The sequence below is a fragment of the Poecile atricapillus genome, chromosome 4 (genome assembly GCF_030490865.1).
Source record: "Poecile atricapillus isolate bPoeAtr1 chromosome 4, bPoeAtr1.hap1, whole genome shotgun sequence".
Lineage (NCBI taxonomy): Eukaryota > Metazoa > Chordata > Aves > Passeriformes > Paridae > Poecile > Poecile atricapillus.
In genome coordinates this window covers 17,677,108-17,698,197 of record NC_081252.1, presented here as the reverse complement: position 1 = coordinate 17,698,197, position 21,090 = coordinate 17,677,108, and the positions used below count along the sequence as shown (strand labels likewise).

General features: G+C 38.3%; 1 protein-coding gene across 4 annotated transcripts in view; it reads left to right on the top strand.

The window, feature by feature from the left end:
* The window catches only part of DCLK2 (doublecortin like kinase 2), an 80,243-nt gene extending 62,546 nt beyond the window's left edge, over window positions 1–17,697 (top strand). For 2 of the 4 annotated variants that reach the window (XR_009277547.1, XR_009277546.1), the window contains 10 exons: window positions 334–391; window positions 3,498–3,617; window positions 5,351–5,497; window positions 7,705–7,838; window positions 9,128–9,205; window positions 10,291–10,387; window positions 11,875–11,955; window positions 12,729–12,845; window positions 13,594–13,676; window positions 16,329–16,467. Coding sequence is in view for 2 of the 4 variants with exons in the window: in XM_058837635.1 (XP_058693618.1) it covers window positions 334–391; window positions 3,498–3,617; window positions 5,351–5,497; window positions 7,705–7,838; window positions 9,128–9,205; window positions 10,291–10,387; window positions 11,875–11,955; window positions 12,729–12,845; window positions 16,329–16,541 (1,045 nt within the window). In the remaining 2 variants the exon portion in view is untranslated. Of the gene's footprint in view, window positions 1–333; window positions 392–3,497; window positions 3,618–5,350; window positions 5,498–7,704; window positions 7,839–9,127; window positions 9,206–10,290; window positions 10,388–11,874; window positions 11,956–12,728; window positions 12,846–13,593; window positions 13,677–16,328 lie in introns of all 4 variants that reach the window. The other 2 variants (XM_058837635.1, XM_058837634.1) reach the window with 1 other exon arrangement.
* The last annotated feature ends 3,393 nt before the right edge of the window (window positions 17,698–21,090 follow it).

Below are 21,090 nucleotides of genomic sequence, written 5' to 3'. Positions count from 1 at the left end.
GATTTAATCTTCAAAGCTCACCAGTTGAGCAAAGCTAAGCGGAAAGCTGAAGGCAAATTTTGCATGTTTCCTTAAAGGAGTGACAGTCTTGTGCCAGGTCACAAAGAAGAAATTGCAGCTGGATACTGGGATTAATACACCAAGGGAGCTGAGTTGTGGTAGTCAGGGAAACAGCAGGCACAAATGCTGCTGAGGAAACAAAAAGCAAACCCAGGTCTGCTCTGAATTTTCTGTCAGCAACCTCCATGGGCCACAGCACGTTGTTATGATGGTGTATTTACAGAAAATGCCCCAATTTTTGTAATTAATGGCTCTTGTGTTTTTCTTGCTTAGATCCACAGGAAAGGAGTTTGCCCTGAAGATCATAGACAAGGGCAAGTGCTGTGGGAAGGTAGTGTACAACCATTTGCATGTGTACAGAAGCAGCACTAGCAGCTGCTCATTAGTCATAAATGGTGGGTGTGTTTGGGTTTTCTGACTGTTTTCAGAGTGTCTCTTTAACAAGATGATAATGTATCCAAGAAGCAAATAATAAAACCAGTGTGTGTTAGTCTACTAAATAATAGAGAAAAATTAATTATTGCTGATTTTATTTGGCTGCCAAAAAAAAAAGTTAATAGGCACTCAAAATTTATTGGACAATTTTGATGTGTAAAATCTGGGAGAGGAAATTTGCAGCTATATGTTTATTTATGTAATTCCCATCCCACTCTGTCTTTTATTTTTCTCTCTGTATGGCTCAACATGCTCCTTTTATAAGCAGAACATGAATATGAAAAGAAATTTTCACAACCATTTCTTTCTATTTATGTAGTGTCACCTTCCTGTATTAACAAAGTTCTTTTGTGTTATGAAAACTTAATTCAAACTTTAAACAGAAAAATCTAAAATTGTCTCTTCAGGAGAATAGCATCTCATATAATCCAAGCAAATATCTGAGAGTGTTAGACCTTTTCTTTCCCTTCATACTTCTTGAGTATGGATATTTTTAAAAAGGAAAAAAAATCTGCCTCCCCTCTTTGTGTGGTAAGGAGCTGTGTGATGCTGTGATGGCTTCCCATTAGGAGAGGTTCTCAAACAAACATTTTGTCTGTGCAGATTTTAAACCGCGTGCTAGGTGCTAGGAGATGAGGGTTTCATTTTGCCTCATATTCTCTGGATTTATTTAGAAAACTTAGAAAGGAATCATAAAAATGTGCAGCCACAAGAAAAAGTGCTAGGATTGCATTTCTGAGATTAAAATGTTGCAATTTATTCAGCTGTGGAAAGGGTGACTCTGCATTCCACTGTAAACCAAATTTTTGGATGATGTGTACAGCTTGCAACTTTAGATGGTTTTTATTACTTGTCTGAGTCAGCTGCTTATGTATCATAAATTGGAATGGTCTGGAGATAGATAATCTTACACAGTAGAGTTTAGAGGAGTTTTCTATGTATCATTCTCCTTGATTTAAAACATATTTAAAAAAAAAATCAACCCCATGCCCATTGCTCATTTTTAAAGGACATGTATCTTTATAGCTAGAGATTGTTGGAAGATGTTTACACCTCTTAGGGTTGTGGCAGAATCATCCTGGAAGAATTCCAACAAAGGAAATAATTAAATTTTGGTACAGCTTATTCCTTTCTCACTTAGTTCCACAGTCCTGCCTTAAAAACACCCATCCAGCCCAAATTTGATTTAAGTGTTGCTCATTGCTCCTTGATCTTGGATGTTCAAAAATTTGAATCGAATTGACTGTTTTCCACAAGTGGCTTAAATGCTCATTACACAATAACATCTCTGTAAATAAATCATATTAATTTAGACTGAAACATATATTGCACTGTCCAGGAGAACACCATAATGAGTTTTGGAATTATTATTTTTTTTACAGAGCAAAACATAGCAAGTCAGTGGGGTGGTTGAAAATAACTAGCTACATATTAGTCAGCATTTTTTGAGCACAGATCTTTAAACACTAGCTCAACAACATTCTGGAGCCTTTAAAAAAATTACTGTTTATTTTAAGTATTAATTATGCCTGAGCAGTTTAGTCACAGATAAAACCACTGTGCCTTAGATGTAATTAATGGGTGTAATAAATTTAATATGTTCCCTGTTCTTTAGGTTGAGAAAGCTGTAATAATATTCTAGTTTTTGCTTGGACTCTTAATGTTAGTTTTGAATTTCCAGGCTTCCATCCCTAAGGCTTAGTATGCTGTGGCTGTTCACATCTGTCTGGTGATGAGATTCAGCATTGTGTTTAACAGAATTGCTTCCTGTTTGTCTGTTTTGTTTTCTCTCCAGAGCACTTTGCTTGGAGCAGGTATATGTTTGTTCAGAGTGACAATTGCTGCTCTTTCAAAGTGAATTTCAAAGGTGTGATGTTTAACCTGTGTGTGCCGCACCGTTCTCTCACCAAACGAGACGCACACGTGGCATGTGGTTTCTGAGCTATGTAGGCACAGAAAGCTTTGGCAAAAGCACAATGCATCCATAAATAACCCCGGAAAAAGAAGGTGAAGTGCTATGAGATCTCCAGTCACTGCCTATGCACAGTGGATCACATCTCCTCCTAGTGCTCTGCTCACAAATGCATGAAGTGCATGCTCCTTATCGGTGCATTCAACATGGATAAGTTCCCAGTCCAGTGACATGATTTGTTCCCTGCCAGGGTGGAAGGAGACTCATGTCTGATGCAAGCTTTGTTTCTTATTTTGCAGATAACCCAAATACAATATCCATATTCCAGCATTTATATAGGAAAACTAAAATAGTTCTTCACATGGAAGGGACACACAATTTTTTTTTTGCTCTCCAGTGTTAGAATGCTCTAGAAAACAAGGCATTTGAAACTAATTTGTTCTTGAAAGCCATTAGTTCCTCAGAAGCACAGGGAAGGGGAGATTGAACTCAGTCTGTGTGCTGTTAAGCTGTTGGACTCACAACAATTTAACTGAGCTGTTAAACATTGTACAGATTGTAAGTCTGAACAGATATATAAAATGACCCAAACTCCATAACCAAAGCACTCAGAATATATTTTTCTTTAATATATTCCATGAGTTTTTTTAAAAATAAAATCATTAGGTATAAATCCTAGGTAATCTGTCCTTGAGTAACCTACACTAAATGAGAGGTGAAGGATGGAGAGGATCAAAAGCATGTTAGCTATTGATGAGGGGTGACAGGTTCTAATGATCCATCTTGGGGGCAGAAAGGTTCTGAACTTAATTTCACCTCATAATACCCACATAAGAATATAACCTGCACTTCCTGAGTTGCTGTCATGTTCTGGGGTCTTTTTTTGAAATGCCCCAGTCGTTATGTGTGTGAAATATATTTTAAATTAAATGTGGTCCGTGGTGAAATACAAGATCCAGCAACTGAAAATAATCTTCTATATAAATTAATCAGCAAAAAGAGTGCTCCCTGATCAAGTGATTGGCTGATCAAAGGAAAAGTGAATTGGCAAATTCATGTTTCAGAGAAACTTCCATCCTCTTCTGAACAGGAGCACCTGATTGAAAACGAAGTGTCTATTCTGCGCCGAGTGAAGCACCCAAACATCATCATGCTCATAGAGGAGATGGACACCCCCACAGAGCTCTACCTGGTGATGGAGCTGGTCAAGGTAAGGCTCAGGGGGCTTCATTTGTCTTGTTTGAATTCTCTGTGTTGGTGTGAAATCTGAGCACTATCCAGGAATGTTAAGATCTTAGGAGATATAATCAAATAAGGTTTCAGTGGCAACCTTCATTTTTTAATCATGAAAGTACACCTGTCAAGCAATTATATTAATGGGATTTCTCTCCAGTTTTAATTTGACTATTAACACAGATTTGAGGTAATTTTGCAGTGTGCACAGTCTAGAGAGAAGTGGATAGTGAGTTTTATGTCATGCCTACAATGTGCAGGGATGATAGTGATATGCATATGAACACTTGAATTTATTTCACTGTTCTCATTGTTTAATGATTTGATTTAAAGAAATGAATTCTCTGTAATGAATTTATCTTAATAGGCAAGACAAATAGATTAAACTCAAGTGATTTTCATCCTGGAAAACCAAAACTCACAAGATGTCACCCATTTTGGTAATATCAAACAGTTCACCAGAGAATGGATGCTGCTTTCATACACGTACAGAGAAAACACAAATATTCATTTTGCTGTCACCTTGTGAGCCAAATACATCAGGTTCTAGTTGTGCATTCTCTTGTCTGAGTTCTGTACATGCATAGCAACACTGCACATCAGCTTGATTAGCATGTCAGCTACAAATAACATACAGCAAAAGCAGCACTGCTCATTTTTGGAGCAGCACTTCTTATTTCTGACTGAAGCACTGTTACATTCAGGAGTCCCCTCTAGAATGGCTGCCAGACTGGGAAACCTCTAAAGAAAGCGTATAGCTGTTGAATACATAATTTCTGTAGCCCACTTATCCTTCTTCCTTTCTGGAAGTTATTTTTATACCCTATAGGCTTTTTAGGGTTTCAAGACTGTATTTTTTTATGTTTTAATTCACCACCATCTTGGCCTGTATTTCCTGAATTGCTGCTTCTCTTTGGTGTGCATAGAAATTCTTGGAATGCCACCCACAGCTCAGACAGATCACTCCTACACATGTATCCAGGGAAACCATCATGGAGACACCCACATGAAATTTGTTGCAATGACTGAAAATGCCGCATCAGTAACTCACTCAGACATTGCTGTGTATTCCCAGAGGAACAGAGCATCCATAAACAGAGCTTGACACATTCAGAAATCACCTGGAGGTTCTGCACTTTGATGTATCTCAATCAGTGTATTCATTTATGTTGGAATGTGTTTATCTTTTTTGTCTCCTTCAGCTATATTTATTTGGTATTTCTTGCAATATCTGCAGAAATTTGAATTTGCTGCATATTTGTTAGTTATGAGGGGGTTCTTTTATTTTTGGGCTAATTTATTTTAGGCTTTACTCAAAATCAGGGCTGTTTTTCAATATGCTGAAGGTATTATACTGATAAGATGAAGAAAAGTGATGCTGTATGCCTGTACCTGTAGGTAATATAAGTGAGTGATCAAAGGTAGGAAGAGCAGTAGGAAAAAATCTGTGATTTGTCCAAGCTCAGACACCAGAAGCCTGGAGTACAGTTAGGAATTTAATGTAGATGACCAAAGTCGCAGTCTAGTATCTTGGTGACAAGATCATCTTTCTGCAAAGTAATTTTTTTCTTTTTTTTTTGCTGTTTAACTGTAATTTGAGCATGTCTTTTGTGAAGGAAGATTGTACATGTTTGTTTAGGGTTTGTTTTTTCTTTTAACAACCTTAATTATTTTTTAAAAAGTGATTTTTTTTTCCTTTCCATTACATAGGGAGGAGACTTATTTGATGCCATCACTTCATCTACAAAATACACAGAGAGAGATGGGAGTGCCATGGTCTACAATTTAGCCAGTGCTCTCAAATACCTGCATGGTCTCAACATTGTGCACAGAGACATCAAACCAGAAAATCTTCTGGTACGTCCCATCTATTTTCCAGTATTTTATTTTGTTCTCATTAATGCAAATGCTTGTGTATAAGGAGCACAGCAGAGAATAGCAGGCATATTAATTTAGAATAAGTATGTATAAAGTAAATCTTCTGCTGTGAGATAACAATCACCGTAATGCAGGAGAGCTGTGCTCAAACCTGTCCTTAGACCTATCTTTATTTACATTTTGATTGGCTGCCTTTTGGATAAGCAGGAGTAGTGTCTCACAAAACAATGAATTTTAAAGTTATGTCAATGAATTATTTATCAGGTTGCAAGTGGGAGAAAGGTGGGCTGAGAGCCATTTCTTCCATTTCTTTGAACAATCCTATGGTTACCATCTGAAGCCAGTGGTTTTTTCCTTTCACTGTAATTGTAGGATCATCTTTCTGATGGTTTACCAGTATTCTGGCTGGGAATTAACCCTTTATATAGGTTTATTCTTTTCCTAGGCAACTGGCTACTTTTGTTTTCAGCAGAGACATAAAACAGCTGTGTTGACAAGAATTACCATGGAGTCTGCTTTGGGAACTGTTTATGCCCTGCTCCACAGAGGGCATCATTCCCATTCTGTCCACAGAATGGGATCAGTGTGTGCTGTCCTGCTTATATGCAAAGGGTACACTTGTGCATTACATGTTGGATATTAAGTGTCATGCACTGAACAAACAGGGCCATAATCTCCCCTGCTTGAGGCTTTTCTTAAAATCTTCTGTGGTGTTTGTCAGTCTTGTGTAGTGAGTTTGCATTGAGAGTAGGAGTCACAGTTTATCCCAGACTGGATTTTGAACTATCACAAGGACAGGGCTAGAAGCTAAAAATATTTCCTAATTAATAGTCAATTCTTTCCCCAGTAATCCCACTGACAGTGTTTAGCAATTTAAATAAACCCTCAAATAAATTAGATTGTTTAGCAAAAAGCAGCGGGGTGGGGGGCAAGGGGGGGAGGCTTCTGGAAAATGTAGTCACAGCAATATGGCACTTGAGAGAGAAAATGAAGGTGGAAGTCTCACATACTATTATTGCATCTCCAAACACAGACAGTCTAAAGAAATTTTAAGCTCTCATTAGTGATTGAATCAGTTATAAATAGGCACAAATGCCCTTTCTGCCTAGAAAGCCTAAAGAGATTACTCAACAGATGCAAATCTTACTGTGATTGACAGCAGCAGAATGTTGAGATAACATCCTGGTATTGAATGTAAATGCAAATAATTCCCATCAACTGCTACCTGTAATTGCACATAGTTAGGTTTTTTTGCACGGGGTCATCCAGGCTGTCTGGATGGGAATTACATTCCCTTTGCTAGTCATGCATTTAAAAAATGCAAACCCTGAGAGTAATAGCTGATATGAAGGTGTTGTATAAAGGAGAACAAGTGTTTCCATTTCTGATATGAATTACACAGGGGAATGAAGAAAGGTATTGGAGTGCTCAGTTGTTTGATGAAGGCAAATAAATTCAGCCATTCTGGAGATTATGGGGTCCCCCATTCTAGATGCCTTTGAAATCATGTTAATATGAACATTTCACTTTAAGAGAAAAACTGAGATGAATGTATTAGGGGGATGTTTCCTTTGTGTTGGTCTGGTTTATCCTTGCCAACAGTTATCAGTGTTGTATAGCACTTTTCTATCAAAATTCAGCTCCTTTCATCAATGAAATGACTCTGTGCTAGATTGTTTACGGGCCATTTGGTAAGGTGCAGTTGGGTCTGCACAGAAACCCAAACTTCATTTGCCTAGACCAAGCACAGGGAAGACATTTGCTGATGAAATTGCCCAGTATGCTGAGTAGATTTATGCTAAGTTAACAAGATGTTAAACAAATCTGATTGTAGCTGCCAGTCCCATTTTAAACTCTAGGTCCCAGTCAAATGAAAGTAGAGTATTATATTTTACTGAATATATTTAAAACTTCTCAGTATTCAAGGACTGGGTTTTCTTTTCCACCTCCAGTTGCTTGAGGTTCTGTCATGGTCTGACCTACATAGCTGGTAGACAGCTCCATTGAACAATTGCTCCAGCTGCAATCAATGGGAATATAATTTTCTCTCTTTCCCTACAGGGCTGCGGAAATTACCTCTTTTTCCCATCTTCTTGGTGTGGTAATGATGATTTCCCATATAAATTAGAGGATATAAAAATGAAGATGTTCTTTTCCTCATTCTGTATTAATTTTTCTGATTCCAGGTGTGTGAATATTCAGATGGAACCAAGTCTTTGAAGCTTGGAGACTTTGGACTGGCGACGGTGGTCGAAGGCCCTTTGTACACTGTCTGTGGGACACCCACCTATGTGGCTCCAGAAATCATTGCAGAGACAGGGTGAGCATGACTGCCTACAACACAGACCTGGAAACAACTATTTTTTGCAGGTTGTAAGATCTAAATGCTCCAACAGGCTGGCCCTCCATTGTTTTGTGACTAAACCACTCATGGGCACCATTTCCAGTTCCTCCAAGAGGCCAATATCCTTGCTTTGCCTGCTCCTAGAATTCACTTTTGCCTCCTATCCCACCTCCCCAGGACCAGCTCTGGTGCAGTGGAGTCCATTTGTTTGTACTCCCTGCCTCACTTCAGCATCCAGAACCCATTGTACCGCCTGTGACATCTGCCTGGGGAAGAACAGACAGGCAAAACACAGTGTTTGCATTAGAAATGGAATCATTTATGTTGGAAGAGGCTCCAGAAGTCACCTAGTCTAAACCTGTTCTCAGGACAGTTCTAATTAGATTATGTTGATTCAAGTGACCCTTTTGGGTGACACATCCTGTTTGATAACAGTTGAACAACCCCATTACTCTGTATTTAACAGGTCATTGCGTAAATACAGAAAAAAATTTGTAAAATGGTGAATTTTCATCAATGGCAGATTTTCACAAGTCCTCTCTCCTTTTAGACCTATGAGAACTCCATTCCATGCTCTGGCTGACTCTTGCCATAGCTGTGACCACTGAATTTCCTGATGGAGAGAGGTTTTGTTGTGTTTCACTCCTTGTTCAGTGCATTTGTTGCACTGAGAAACATTTCACAGCTGCAGTGATCTTCTATGTCAGAGGACATCTCATCTGCATGGTAGAGGTTTTGACAAACTGAATCCACTGAACAGGGGAAAAGGCCTCTTTTTGACCCCCAGTGTTTTAATTTTTGTGCTTTAAAAGAAAAATGAAGCTCCTCTTCTCTGTGTTACTCACTGGAGAGGCTGGAGAATTGGTGTGTCTTGTTGCTTAGCAACACATGATAACCTTAGAGAGAGTTATTTCACTGTAGGGACTGAGAAGGCACATCCTTGTCTTTAATCATTAGTGGCTCTGGATTGGGAAGCCTGGATACTGACTTGGGTTTGAGTATATTCAGAAGACCTTGGAGAGCCTTGAGGCTTATGGTAGAGAAAAAAAAATAAAAAAAAAAAGAAGGAAACCATAGAATCATGGTTTCTTAAAGACTGTAAAGGTGTGAAGAAAGATGCTCAGGTACAAAATACAATCACCACATCACCAACAAGTAACTTAGCACAGATTCTCGCACAATCCTGTCAGTGTCATTTACTTTTGATTGGAATGACTTTTTTTTGTTGTTAATTCAACACAAGTAACACAGCCTTGTTTTCTCAGGTATGGCTTAAAGGTGGATATTTGGGCTGCAGGTGTGATCACGTACATCCTGTTGTGTGGATTCCCACCTTTTCGCAGGTGAGTGTCAAAGGGAAAACAGCAAAAATAATCAAGTTCTTTCAGAGCAAGTCTGACCTTGCTCCCTGAAGGAGGCATCCTGAGGGTGAGGAATAGAGGTGGATTAGATTGATGTGTTTTCCCTACGTTTTTAAGTGGTTTTCATTTGTTCCCCATTTTAGGTTTTTGGATCAGTTTTATTCATTTGTTTTCCTACGGGGGCAGGTGTTTTAGTGCTGTGTGGGGGCTGTGAGGGCAGAGCCACTTTTCCTTTTGTCTCCATGCGGATCCCAGCTCCGCCATCCACGGACACGCGCTGCCCTCTGCCGCTGGCGCTGGGCCGCGGCAGCTGCCGGAGAGCGGCACTGGTAAACCAGGAGAGGGGAAAAATGTGCTTATCCTGCCTTTTCAACCTTCTTCGTCCTCTTGGGAAGTGTCAAGCCGAGCGATGAGGTTTGCAGACATCATCTTTGGTACTCAGAGTCAGGCTATGTATGGCTTCTACTGAAAATCAAATGGTTTTGTTTTTCTTTTTTGCCAGAGAATGAGAAGGAATTAGCAGACTTTAATAGGGAATTCTGCTCTTAACATATAAATTACTGTTACTACAGGGCCTTTAAGTTCATTTTTGCAGCAAAATCCTTAACAAAATACTTAGGTTTTAACTAAATCACCACACTGAACGAAAATATTTTGCAAACAATACAATTATTTTTGATGGGAAAATACTAGTTCAGGTGTTTGGGTTTTTCATATTGTTTGTTCATGTTTAAAGCTGAAAATGTGTTTTGAAAGATACATTGTGCAAGCAAATGTATTCTTTGGTTAGAGTTTTGGGGTAGGGCACAGAATATCCATATCATGCTAGTAAGAACCGGGTCATGAGTGAGATTAATAAATGTGTGTTAATAATGCAGTCCCTATTCCAGTGGAAGAGTTACCTCAATGTATTGGCTCAGAAGAGCTATCACTGTATAAACTTGCAAACTATGCATGTCTAGTAGTTATTAACATAATTTCTGTTCCATCCCCAAATCAAGTTAAAATTCCCCATGAAAAAATGGCTATTCATCTCATAACGTTTTTTTGTTACTGCTGTTTTACAGTGAAAACAACCTTCAGGAAGACCTCTTTGATCAGATACTTGTGGGGAAGCTGGAATTTCCCTCTCCCTACTGGGATAACATCACTGATTCAGCAAAGGTACTGATATTTTTTCCCACTGGAAAACAGCATTTCTGATAAGCCCCTGTGCAGCCTGTGCTCAGTTGGGAATGCAGCCTGAAGGATCCAGAGCAGCCTCTTCCCCGGTGTCCCCAGCTGCTCTGCCTTTTTAGTTGGCACTTAACAGTGCCTAATGAAAGCTCAGGTGTTTCAGGCTGTCATGTTCTGCCTGAGCAAGGGCAGCAGAATGCCAGCTGCATTCAGGGAACATCACATGATACCCAGTTCCCTTCATGATGCACTTAACAGCAGGTTCAGTGCTTCAGCTGTAAAATAAAGGTGTCTCTGAATTTTTCCCTCCTATTACTCTTCAAAAAAGAAAAATTATTGCTTTGTTTGCAATTCACAAACATTGGATTGGAGGCAGCTGGCATTTATTCCTGCTTTTCTTGTGGCATTTATTAGAGCTTCTCAAGATGTGTGGCCATTGCTAATTGTCACTGCCAGCAGTTCTTCTGTGATCATTGCAGTTTTGTTTAAAAATCATTGTTTCTGTAGGACAGAGATCCAAATGGTAAGCCCCACTTCTCAGGTTAATTCACTGAAGTGCTCTGAACAGTATCTGAGGATATGCTAGCAAGTGGATCTGCTTGGCTATCCAGCCAATGAGAAGTTGAACTTTTTTCTGCATTTTTCTGCATTTCCCCATGGGTGTTTATCCATTTACCATTTCCCAAGTCCCAGTCATCTCACACATTTCCAGACATGCATTCTGAACAAACAAGGTCCTCAATCTTGGTATTCAAAGTGATGTCTCACTTCAGACTTCCAAAGACTAAATAACTTGGCTGGTTGGGAAAGCTCTCAGTTAGGTGTTTTGTTATCATCTGCTTGAAGAAACCATTTCCCAAAACTGAAGCAATGGACAGTCCCCTTGAAATAATCTTGATAGCTATGAAGACTGATAATTTGGAGGCTATAAAAGGTTTTCTGAGGGGGGTGCTTGCTCAATGTCTTTTGTTCTTCTGCAGCAACACAGAAGGAGAAGTGTTTTCAAATAATTTCATCAGTTTCTTGACTTTCAGATGCAGATTCTTGTCTCTGATTTGTGTTTTTTATGTAATGTTACTAATTGCATGTGCACTGCTCAGAGAGGATCTCATCTCTCCCACATTTGTTCTTGTTCTGGTATGTGCATGAATACATAGAGAACAAAGTAGAACATTAAAGCCGATTTTTTAACATTTCTTTTTCATTTGTTTTCAATAGACTCAGTGAAACATAAGTACAGTGAGTAAGTTGATATCAAACACACTTCCTGGCAGACCCTTAATCCTAAAGGGCAAATCTAAGTTCCACTTAAGTCACACTGGTATCATTGTGTCTGGTATAAGCTGGGGTTGGTTTTTTCCCATCCAGATATCAAGGAGATTCCACTGAGAAGAAATGGGTGCAACAGTATTTTCAGTTTTAATATCCTTTCCCACTCTCTTCAAACCCCTCATTTTTTTTCTTTTTCAATGAAGGAGCTAATCAGCCTGATGCTACATGTGAATGCTGAAGCCCGGTACACAGCAGCACAGATCCTAAGCCATCCCTGGGTGTCAGTGAGTAAATCACATTTCACTCGTGTCTAACTTGACATTAAACCTGTAACTCTAACCATTAACATGTAGTGTTCAGAAGCAGCAATACAATTAGCAAATATAACACCTAATTTACCATAGACAGTAAGCTGATGCCTTCCAGGTCCTTCATCTTCTCAGGCAGCCGGAAAGGGAACACCAAAGCGTGTTGCTTATTGATTTAAAATCAATTAATTATTAAAAAGTACTGGGTTTACATGGACACAGTCAATGCTTATTTTAGACCAGACATGGTCTAAAATAAGGACTGAATATGATCTGTGGAGTTCCCTGACAGAAGAGAAGACAACTATTAACAAGTGTATCAATGGATAACAGCTTCTCTCAAACATATTTATGATACTTTATAGCACCTCCAGACTTAGGACAGTGATGGGCCATTTAAAGGGGTGATTTGAAAGAAATACAAGTGAGAAATATGCTTTTCATTTTTAAGATTATTTCAAGCATGTTATTTTTTAACTTGCTGGAATCAAACCTGCAGCTTGTAATTGTGGGACAAATCATTGCACTGGAAGTGGCACATGTCATTTTAAGAAATAGACGTTCATTCACAAAACAGTGAGTGATTGCTCTGTTCCTTTCCTCTGGAACGGTCTCTCATGTAGCAGAGTGTGTTCACCTTTGGACTGCCTATCTGAATATTTACTATGCACTAAAAAGCAGAAAGTACCTGATGATAAAAAACTTTCTCATTTTTTCCTGAGTTGAATATTGTGTTCCTTCTTACACAGGATGATGCTTCCCAGGAGAATAATATGCAAGCTGAAGTAACAGGTAAACTGAAGCAGCACTTTAATAACACCCTACCCAAGCAAAATAACACATCTGCTGGGGTTTCTGTCATCATGGTAAGAAAAATTAACATTGTTATACATTGATAGTATACTCTGCATATTTTCCTAACAGTGATCTATAAGCATGTGTGGTGCAAGAATAGCAAACCCAAAATTAGAACAGTCTCTAATTCTAGTCTTTATTGATGTATAATGTGGATTGTCTCATCATTGCTTGGGTGCTACCCAAGAGATAAAAAGGAGCTTTCAAGCAGAAACATGTGAACACTAAGTAGGTGTATGTTAAGATGAAGTTTATTAACAATTTGAAATATTTCATTATAAAAACTGTGGTGTTTTTTTATCATACTGCCCAGCTAGTTAAGTAGGGTCTTCCTCTGTGCCTGACCAAGTATTACTTCATCTTGAGCATAGTGTTGTTCAACACTACCTGTGCCAGGAAATGAGGCTCCATTCCAGAAACTTCCTTTCTTTCTGATCTTACTGGGGCCCATCCTTGTCTGATGCAAGGACGGACACTGCACACAAAATGTATCTTCAGTAACTTAAAGTAAAACCATCCATGGTAACATTACAGGGACTTCCACCCTCACCCTCCCATTAGTATTACTCTCAAAGTCCAGCCCACATATATTAACACAGAATTGTTTTAATCATCTAATCATTTAAATAAAATGTTCTTGCAAATACATTTGCATGAGTTAAATAAGCAAACAAGTTAAATGTAGGAAAAGTGATAACATAAAAATGAGTCAGGAAATAGATTTCAGGTTCATGCTCTTGTTTACATTTCATTTGACAGTTTGACTTGACAGTTTGAGAGGGACTTCAGAGCTTCATTCTTTATACTGTTGAGACTATGGATAAGCCTGAAGCTGAAAACTGGTATAAAATGCACTATATGTAATAAGAGCAATTTTAATTCTAACTCTCAGCCCCTCTCCAACTTGCATGCCACTTCAGCCTGTCTCAGATCTCTGACACAGCGTAGCTTCTGGCTTCTTATTGGTGTGGGTTTTTTCTGTTAGCTACTGACACTCCTTCAGCCAGGAAAGTTCACCTCATTTTACCTTTTCCTGCTTTATTTCCTTCTAACAGGTATGGAAGGATGTAAATGCATAATTATTAATTGCTGAATGCAGCTCCCAGTTAATGCTGAAAGGAAAAGTAAAACCTTGTTCAAAACACTGTGATCTAATGAGGGTTAAGCCCCCAATTTGTTATTCTTGCCCTGGTTCACCTCAAGCTTTACCTTTGTGTTCAGAAATTCTTCACTTGCTCCAGCACTCATTGCTTATCAACATTCAGCTTCAGACAAGCACACTGTGCAACTCTTGTGTATTGCAGTGCATTGCTCTCTCTCAGTCCACCAGCACATTCACTGGAGCCCCTTTAGCACCACCTCATTCCAACACTGTCACCTGGCCCATGCAGATAATACCATCCTGTGGCAGATAAGTAAAACTGCACATCCTGAGTTCAGTGTCCTTGCACAGGAGGCTCCTGCTGCCCCCAAAAGCATGTTGCTCTTAATTCATTACTGATTTTTTTTCTTTTTTGTCAATTAAAAAATGTTCTGTAAATCTAAATTTGTTGCAATTGTCTTAGTTCTGCTTAAAGTAAGTCTAGTTTCTGTCCCTTGCTTCCTTCCTTTTTTCCTCCTTTCCCAATGCCTGCATTGCTTTCCTCTGAGTAGGTCCAAGGCAATGGTACGTACTAACGGCGATGCTTTGTTCTGCTGCACAAAAAGTACATGGTCTCCATTTGTAACAAGAAAGGAGAAATAACTAAGCCAGTCTGAAGTGGAAAAAGCTGTACAGCCACACCAAACCAGCAAAGGCATACCTTTTAAACATTTAGGAAAAAAGCATTCTGTCTTAAGTGATGCATATCGGAAACAGGCTAAGCAAAAGCTAATAAAACCATTTTTTACTTCCTCAGACACCTCTTGGTCTATTCTCCTGGCAGTCATTTTGTGCACATCTATAGCTCACTGTATCTCAAAACTAGAAAAAGATGAGAACCCTTTGAAGAGAGAAGGAAAGAACTAAAGTACTGAACTGAACATTGTTTCTATTTAAAGTAAACATTTCAATTGACACTACCTTTAGAGCTTGACAGAAGATAATCAGTCCTAAATAAATAAAAACATTCTATCTTAGCAACAGTAAAATTAGAAAAATTGCATTACATACAAAAGTATTGCTGCTATGAGGACAGCACAGGAGAAAATCACTGTCAGCATGAACTGAAAGCATGTCCTTCCCCTTTTAAGTAACTCTACTTGCCACTGAAATAGCAGAAACCCCTATTTACAACTTTTTCCAGCAAGAAAAAAGGCAATGCAATGGTGTCTTGATAATGATAAAACTAGTGATGATAGACCATCACTAATCTCAAAAGCCCAGACCCAGTTCAATTGCTCCTCTCCTTGCATGCTCCCTTTGCAGTGCCGATTGTCAGTAGTAGAAAACTTAGTTGTGGACTATGGAATTTTCTCCTTGTACCTCTATGCAGGGAGGCTAGTGATGTCACTTGAGTTTAAAAAAAAAAAACAACAAAAAAAAAAAAAAAAAAAAAAAAAAGAAAGGGGAAATACCTTGTATCTGCTGTCCTTGATGACTTTGATACAATAAACACATCTGAAAAAAAATGAACCATGATAAATTTGACTCGTGTCAGAAAATTATTTTAGTATTAAATACTTCAGTGAACTGTGTATTAGTCAAACCCAATTAAAAACACACAGAAATCCTCACATTCGCAAAGCAAGTCCTATTAAAATAATAAATTGCTGAGGAAAAGGGAGAGTACCTCTCCTTTAAAATTAGCACGTATCCTTTAGAGGACATGGAAATTGTTGTCTTCAGTAGATGTACCACATACTCCAGACAATCCACCTATTCAATATGGAATTCTCAGTTTTCATTCCAGCCTGTTACTCCCTTCTCCTGTAAACTCAGTTTTGAGTACAGAATTCAGAAATTACACATTTTTGCCACCATGAGAGGTCATTTGCCTCAGGACTAAGCAGAAAAGCAGGTCTTTTTCCTGAAAAAAAAAAAATAAAAAAATGTTTAGGTTTCTGTCATCTTCCCCAGGGCTCCCTTTATGGGACTGTGTGGTTTGTTGCAGGAATTGTAGCACTGATTCTCAGTAAGCATCACCTGATTCCTTGTGTCTGCAAAAACACAGGTACATAAATTTTGCTAATAGTTATTATGACAAGTTCCTTCTCTATCACAACCACTCGTGCCATCTTTCTTTCCACATCAGACTTGCAAGACAAAAATTTTAAACCTGCAATGCCGTGGCAAGCATGCATCTGCGGGAGAAATTTTCCTTACATTTCCTAAAGTCAGCATCACAAAAATGATACCATTCATTATATAAAAGATTTCTCATGTTATTTCTCCTTTTTTACCCTGGCTGTATTGCATGCAGTTTATGTCTTGTAGATTGTTTTAACCCTTAAGACAGGGCTGTATTTAAGTGCTGTTTCATGTTTTGCCTTGGGTTTGTTTTGTTTGTTTGTAGAACACAGCTCTAGATAAAGAGAGTCAGATTTTCTGCAGCAAGCGCTGTCAGGACTCTGGTAGAGCTGGAATGGAGAAAATTTCTGCAATTGCTGCTGCAGCTGCTGATCCTCGTGTGGCTGGGTCCGAGCCCCTCCTCCCTGCTGCTCCTGAGCCACTCCGGTCCCCCACGCTGCCTTCTCCTGAGCTTGCTGGGGATCAGCCTGGTGCCTAGGACTGGGGAAGACAAATCCAACTGAAGCTCCCCACACTCTGGCCACAGTTTTCTTCATTTCCTGTGACTGTTTTCAGTTTGTGTGCACCTCTCATGGCAAGCCCCAGCCGGGTCTGATCCTCTCTCAACACAGTGGGTGAACGAACCACATCTTGGGAACAGCAGTAAGGGAAAGACTCTGGCAATGTTAGGTGGTTTTTTAAGTTCTCTGTGTTAATTATTAATTCCATTTCACACAGTCTTGGGCTCTAAATAGACTAACTTATGGTGTAGCTAACCATATTTTTATATGAGCAGTGAGGTGGGGAACAGCTACCTGGCCTCGCTTCCACCAGCAGGCCCTGTTCTGTTCTTCTGATGGGAATTCTCAGAGAAGTGGGAGAGGCAGACAAAGGAAGCAAACTTCTATTTGCCTTCAATTCCAATGCCTCTATTTTTAGCCAAGTTTCTACTAAACTTGAAGAGGCAAATTATCACGATTTTTTTAGTGGAATAACTGTAAAATACAATGAGACAAACATTTGGAGATAGAGATGGAAGGATGGTTGTTTTCCATCAAGTTTGTTATCTGATTTGCAGGCAGGGTAGTGTTTAGATAATATGAATTTAAATAAAGTAACTTGGGATGTAAACATGAGCAGTGGACATTTATTTGTTACGAAAACTGGAGTGAAGGAAACCTTTTTGCTTTAGCCATTTTCTATCCTAACCACAAGTGTCCCATCCACACCTTTCTCCAGGGTCAGACTACCTGTTAGATAAAATAAAATAAAATTACTTTGGGCCTGTGAAGGGAAAGCCTGCTGCATGTTATCCAAGCTATGATGAACTGAGCAGCTCCTAATTCTAGGACAAGATGATAGAGGAGCTGCCATCAATAGCCATCAGAGGTTTGTCAGTGCTATCCCCCTATTCACCTGGTGCAGGCACTGGAAACCAGGATTGGGAGGCAGCTCTCCTTAATCTGCAGTCACAAAATAGACAAGGTTTTCTCTTTACCGTAATGCTTAGTTCAATAGAGTATGTATTCGGCTTAATCCTTTTCCTTTGCTCGTTCTTATTCATTGGTCATAGTTCATTTTCTCTTAGCTATACTTTCTACTAGAATTGTAAGAGAAAGGCCTGCAATAAACTTTCTTCATTAAAAAAAACAAAACCAAACCACAAAAAGTCATTAATTTCTTTGAGAACTCAGTTATTTTGTCAGTGACACTGTTGTCTTATTCCCCCTGGAGAGACTGAACAATTAGATGCCTATCAAAACAACTTAATAGAATTAATTTGAGGGATTCCATAAACTTCATTGTTTTGAGGTTCATTGCTTCCTATGAAAGCTGTGATTAAACATGGTTGTTGTACCTTTTGAAGAGATTTAAAGATCAGAAAGTGCCAACTGATAACTTAAGGCCATGGTGGCTGAAAGATGTACAACATCTTGGCAAAAAAAATGGTTTTAAAGGTAGCAAAACATGGCATGTCTTAAACTATAATAAAAAGGTTGGGCTACAACCAATCCTTGTTAATTAACTTTGTTATGGGTTCCCTAGAGTAAGTTCAGTATACTTGAAAAGTATGGGAATAGCCTTTCTGTAAAATAATTTGCTTTTTGGTACAGTGCAAAAAGATGAAGCCATCACTCCAACCTTAATCAGAAGGGAAATTGGTGAGAGTCTGTAGCTGGCTGCCTGTGTGGTTGGTGATTTCTGCAACACATCTCAGAATCAGCCAAAGAAAGGATGTGGAATTTCAGGTGGAGCAAGCTAACCAGCCCCCACAGCAAAGAGCTGTGCTTTTCTCTCCAAAAGAGCTGAACTGAGAGATCAGCAGAGAGGGAGCATCAAGCAAATAATGAATGCTGGGTGAAGTTCTGTTTTTCCTAAGAGGATGGATTCACCTATGAAGAAAAAAAACTGCCATGGATTGGCAAGGATATCCAACAAGTTGTGTTGCACAAATAATTATGCATCTATAAGAGAAAGGATCATCATTAGCCTGGTCAACAGCTGCCAGTTCTGAACTATTGCCTTGTCTCATGGAAGAAGAAAGTTAAGAGGAAATACCCTGAATTCATGTTCCTAAGTTCATGACTGATCAACATCTGAACAGTCTTAGACAAGTGTTTTGCTTTACAGAGCAGAGGCAGGTTCCAAAATGCCTATTTAAAAATAGTGATGACAGCTGGAAATGATAATCATATGGCCAACAATTAGATTAAAACATAGGATAGCTGGGAAATTCCCCAACTCTTTGTGTGACCTTAGGAAAATTACAGCACTACTCCATGCCTTAAAATAATTCCACATAAGTTCAGTCTGTTAATAGGTGCAGGAGATATCACACTTTAACATAAAAATAAAATAAAGATGTGTTGGTTAACACTAAAACACTTAATGCAGGTCCCTAAGTATCAGATTTGGTTTCTTACCTGCTGCACTTTCATTTAGTCCTTCTCTTGTAGAACTACAATTGCTGCTGGAGGAAGATGGTTCACAGTTGTTTTTTTACTGTTACATAGGGAAAGAAACTATTATAGAAATTGAAAACAAATTACTTATTTTGCAGAAAGGACTGTTACAAATGCTCCACAGTGACAGCTCTACTGCTTCCATGCCCACATTTTAAGAAATTAATTATTAAAAAAATCTTTTAAAATATCCTAATCTTTCTAGGTCCTTTGTTCACAAAAGTCCAATGAGCCATTCCTGCAGTTCTAGATTTAAAGTCCCAAGACTGAATCTTCTGCCATAAATCAGCACAACACTGCATCCACTGATTGATTCCTATCAATATTTACCCTTGTAGACAATTACCCCCATTCTGGAACATCAAAAATTATTTAAAATAATTCTCAAAGTATATTAATGAAGATGCTGTTTCATGGTGTTACTTTCATCAAGTATTGACTCATTCTTAGCAACTAATTGTCAAGAATATTTACACTGGTCAGCAAATCCCATTTAACCCTGGTTTTCACATCTTCCTTCCAGTAGTCACTGGTCTAATTATTATAGCTTGATATTATAAATCTACTGATTCCTTCACTTTTACATAAATATATGTATTTATCTATCAATCGTCTTTGGTTTTATCAGTTTTTAAATGGGAAATTATATTTTGCATTTACTCTTTTTTTTCTTTCAAGCTACATCCAAACAGCAATTGGAAAGAAGCAGAAATGCACAAAACTAGCAACCTACCCAAAATGCTAATTAAGTAAATTTGATGGTTTTAAGATGACAAAAAAGACAAGCAAATCAAACTCTCCTACTTGCAGTCAGCTTCAATGTCTAAAGCACAGAAATAGGTATTTAGTTGAGCTTTTCTGTCAGGGGATCACTCTAGCAGGATTTTTGTTATAAAATAAAAATAATAGGGCAGGGACTAGTAGCTGCAAGCAACAATCCACTAGGAAGCTGTTGCTTCTGTTCTTGATTATATTTTTGTTTTCAAAGAGAATTTGAATTTTAAGTGCCTTTATTTCCTTTGGAAATAGAAAGCCAAGAGTGCAAGGTGCAGCTTTCAAAGAAGTATCAAAAACTGTTCCCTCCTCCCCAGAATAATAGGTGAGATAATTATCTATTTATGGGAAATACTGAAGTGTACAGCATTAAACTGCTGAATGTTTAAACACTGCTTAAATTACACTACTTGTGTTGTTTCAAATGGTCAGATTATGGTTTTTGCAGCTACAGAGGCTTGAAAAAAGTATCCCTTGCACACAGGATAAGCAAGGCAAAAAAGCAAAATGGGAGAACAAGCTACAAAGTCATTTCTGTTCCTGGACATTGCTGTTGCTGATTGCACAGAAGTCTCACCACTAGACTGAGCTGTGCCTACAATATTTTTCAGCTCAGAGCTCACACAGTAGCAAGAAAAATACTAGGACAACTTGAAGATAGAAATAAAAGAATAAATTATCACTTCTCAAACATCCATTTATCAAACAGCAAGTATCACATTTTGGAAACCCCTTTTTGTCTATTTCCACACAATGCAGCATCATTTCCAAAGCACACACCAAAATGTCTTTATTTAGCTGACTATATGATGCAGTCCTGGGGCAGTTGTGTGCAATTTCAGATTTTACTAAATACACACATCTCTTTGTTTTTAAGACTACGTTTTCCACTGTTATCTCAATTAATTAAAAAAAAAAAAAAAGTAGTTTTATTTCCTACAATATATAAATAGTTGTGAAATATTTTACATTCCTTTTCTAACAATATGCTTCTTGATAATGTCTCAAAGTAAGCTGTTTACAAGTACAAGTTAGAGTTTATTCTTTTAAAGTGTGTATGTTTTAATCTTTTTTCACCTCATGACAATGGTTGTATTTGAATTGAGGAGCTTTAGGATAAACATAGTTGAAATTTCAGTATGCCTAAGCAAAATCTAAAACCATTTCTTAGGTTTGTTTTTTTGTCCAGAGCTTTTAAAGAGCAGCTTTAAATTACGATGCATCATTAACTGCATTAGTTTACTGAAGAACTCAGGTTGGTTCTGCATAAAAGTAAACTGTTTTGGATTTCATATGTTTTAATGGTAAATC